The 3,097-nt window shown below is 39.3% G+C and overlaps 1 protein-coding gene across 1 annotated transcript; it reads right to left on the reverse strand.

Moving 5' to 3' along the window:
* Positions 1-583: 583 nt before the first annotated feature.
* Positions 584-2,176, reverse strand: LOC110019631 (phenolic glucoside malonyltransferase 2-like). The gene has a single exon (XM_020717373.1). The coding sequence runs from the start codon at positions 2,065-2,067 to the stop codon at positions 682-684; it is 1,386 nt and encodes a 461-aa protein (XP_020573032.1). The 5' UTR covers positions 2,068-2,176; the 3' UTR covers positions 584-681.
* Positions 2,177-3,097: the final 921 nt, after the last annotated feature.

A 3,097-nucleotide genomic window follows, 5' to 3' on the forward strand; every position in this document is an offset into this window, starting at 1 on the left:
ATCCTACGGAACAGTGTGTCACCTTGAGCACGGTGCATCAACATTCCTCGAAGACGGTATAACGTGCCCCCAGTAACTACTCCTAATCACATTCGCTATTGACTGCTGCGCAACGATTCCTATCAGCCTACAAACATTGCATTTCAAGCAATTATGTGACTCTAACGTATAACAAATCATTCTGACTAGACTAGGCTTCGTTATTTTTTTTTTCTTTTAAAAGTTTTATACATAAATAATTTTTGATGTCTCATCTTCTTTCTTTTAATATCTGAGCAGAGTTAGATTTTTATACAATATTAAGACGATATATATTTACTCTATCATCGTCATGAATCATATTACATGCACCAATCTTATTGATGTGATGTTAAAATTTTGGTTATTTTACATCTAAATCTTAAAATATATACGTTAGATTTGTAAATATATAACAATTATGTCATGTATGTAAATGACCCTTGAAATTAAAAAAAACGGTCATTTTTTCATAATTTTTTTTTATTCACGCATTAAATTCATCACCAAAATGACTATTTTGCCAAATAAAAAATAAAAGTAAAAAAAAAACAGAGAAATTATTCATTCCTTCCAACAAATCATAATAAGAATAGTAATAATAATGATAATAATAATAAAAACAAACTAACAAACAAAGAGCTGCGGAGCGTCTAACCCAAGTCAAACATGCAACAAATCACTGGAAAAGCAGTTCCCAAACTTCTTCATCTCCTCCTCCGGCAGCACCAAACCAATCTCCAATCCTCCCTCCTCCCCCCTGCTCTCAGCCAGCGATATGGCTCCCGTCTCATGAATGGACGTTATCTCCACCTTCACCGGTTTCCCCCACCCAAAATCAGTCTCGTAAACCCCCAGCTTCGGCGATCCAGCAACCGACAGCGGCCTGCTGCTCCCCGCAAGACTCATAAGCAAATCAATCGCCTCCCCTAATACCTCACCAATATCCCTCCCCTGCAACCCATCTATGCACTTCCCTATCTCCATCGCCGCCAACTCCAACCCTTCCTTCCCCACCAGCTCTCCGGCCTCCAACTCCGCCACACACGCCCCCACGCAGTTCCCAAAGTAATTGCTAGGGAGTGGCGCCGGTTTCATCCTCGACCTCCAATCTACAGCGGACGAGAAATAATGCTTGATAGCTTTTTCATTTTCCCGAGCTTTCTCGAGGCATCTCCATACATGAGCACAGGTAACGACAAACGCCGAGATGTGAAGTGTCGGCTTCCCTTTCTCCACTCCCTTCGATCGCACCCTCTCTTTCAGCCGCGCAATCTGATCTTTAGAGAGAGTAAAAGAAGCAGAGACCAAGTCAGGTTCGGATGCTGGCAAGCTTTCTTTCTCCTTCAAATAGTTCTCTTTGAGCATTTCCTTGAACCGATTCGCCAGGTCGATTAATTTCTGGTCTATCCGGTGGGTATCGACGATAACGGACCGGTCGAGGAACGGAGGGGAGATGTTCTCCAGGACGGATTCAGGTGATTGGTGCGCCGCGGCCCATGATCGGATGAATTGCATCGATGCAGATCCATCGCAAGCAGCGTGGTATGTTGCGAAGCAAACACATATGCCTTTGTTCCGGAAAAGAGTGATTTGGATGGAGAGGAGTGTAGACTCTCCGCCTGACGATGACTTCTCTTGTTTGGGTACCAGAACACGAAGGGTTTTGATGTCTCGTGGTTGGTGGCCGGAGATGCTGCGGAAGTCGTCGTCGCCGTCGCCGATGAATTCGGCGACGGTGACGGGGACGGAATCGCCTTCCGTGTAGGCGATCTCGAACTGGTCATCGGAAACAGGGGAGGGGCGGATGGATCCGGCAAGAAGGTAGAAGTGGCGGAGGGCGAGGGAGAGGGATTTGGTGAGGTTGGGGAGTTCATGGTGCCTGAAATGGGAGATGGGGTGAGGATAGTCGTAGAAGAAAAGCCTTTCCACTCGCAGGGAGCTTCGGAGCCAGATTGAGTCGAGGTAGGAGAGGGGCTGAGGAGGTTGGGTTGGAAGTAATGGAGATGGAGATATTTGAATTTCGTGAAGTACTCTCACAGCAGCCATGGCAAAGAAGCAAGCTTGGTTCGGACTTCAATGATCAGCGGAAGGTGACTCTCGCCATGGCTTTATACATCAGGAACAAGGCGACAAGCAGGCATTGTTGTGATAAAAATAAAAAGGCTTTGGCTTTTTGGTCTATCAATTATTTAAAATTTACATTTCAATCTTTCAAAACCTTATTTCTTTAAATTTTAAAAACCAAAGTAAAAACGGGCATTTACATACATACCACCCAATTCTTACCTCTTTACATATCAAACACCAAACTTTTAACTTTTGCATTTATACCATCTTTCATATCACATAAAATTATCATAATTTTAAATTTTAAAATGTGAAATGGACATTTTCTTCAATGGCATGAGGCTAAAAATTGATATTTAGGTGCTAGATATGTAAATACATAAAAATTGAGTGAGATGTATATAAATCTTCATTTAATATAATGAAGAAAATTCTGGCCAAGTTGCCAATAGACAAATATAGGACAGAGGTTGATTGCTGGACATCCAATTGGAGAGAAAGCTCTCAGCTCATGACTTTCCGAGACTCTTCTATTTTTTTTTTTTTAATTATATTTTTAAATGGAGGCGAACATCATTGTACATTTTCTTAACAGATATGTTTTTATAATTTTTATCAATTAAATAATTAGCTTAAAAATTAATTTCATGGTCGCAGTTCCTAACCATGTTGGGCCTGCCTCCCTTTTTTAATTATTTTCATTTTTTTATTTTATTTATTTAAAGAGATTTCTAAATTTCTAAATTAAAGAAATTTTTATTAATTTGTTTAGAATATTTATATAATATTTAATTAAATATATTTTATAAAATTTGTTATTTTTCTTTATTGTTTTTTTTTCTGCATATAATGTGATTTATATAGTTACATTCAATTTTTTTTTTTAATTTTTTCTTGTAGTCAACCTTATAATTTCAGCAAATTGGAAGTTGATTGTAAAAAAGAAAATTTTAAGCGTTAAATATGTAAATACATAAAAGTTGGGTGGTATGTCTGTAAATGCCCCAGA

Source organism: Phalaenopsis equestris, unplaced genomic scaffold, assembly GCF_001263595.1.
Source record: "Phalaenopsis equestris unplaced genomic scaffold, ASM126359v1 Scaffold000065, whole genome shotgun sequence".
In the NCBI taxonomy this organism is placed as follows: Eukaryota; Viridiplantae; Streptophyta; class Magnoliopsida; order Asparagales; family Orchidaceae; genus Phalaenopsis; species Phalaenopsis equestris.

Coding starts and splice junctions, on each gene's coding strand:
- LOC110019631 (XM_020717373.1), bottom strand. CDS start 2,067: ATGGCTGCTGTGAGAGTACTTCACGAAATTCAAATATCTCCATCTCCA.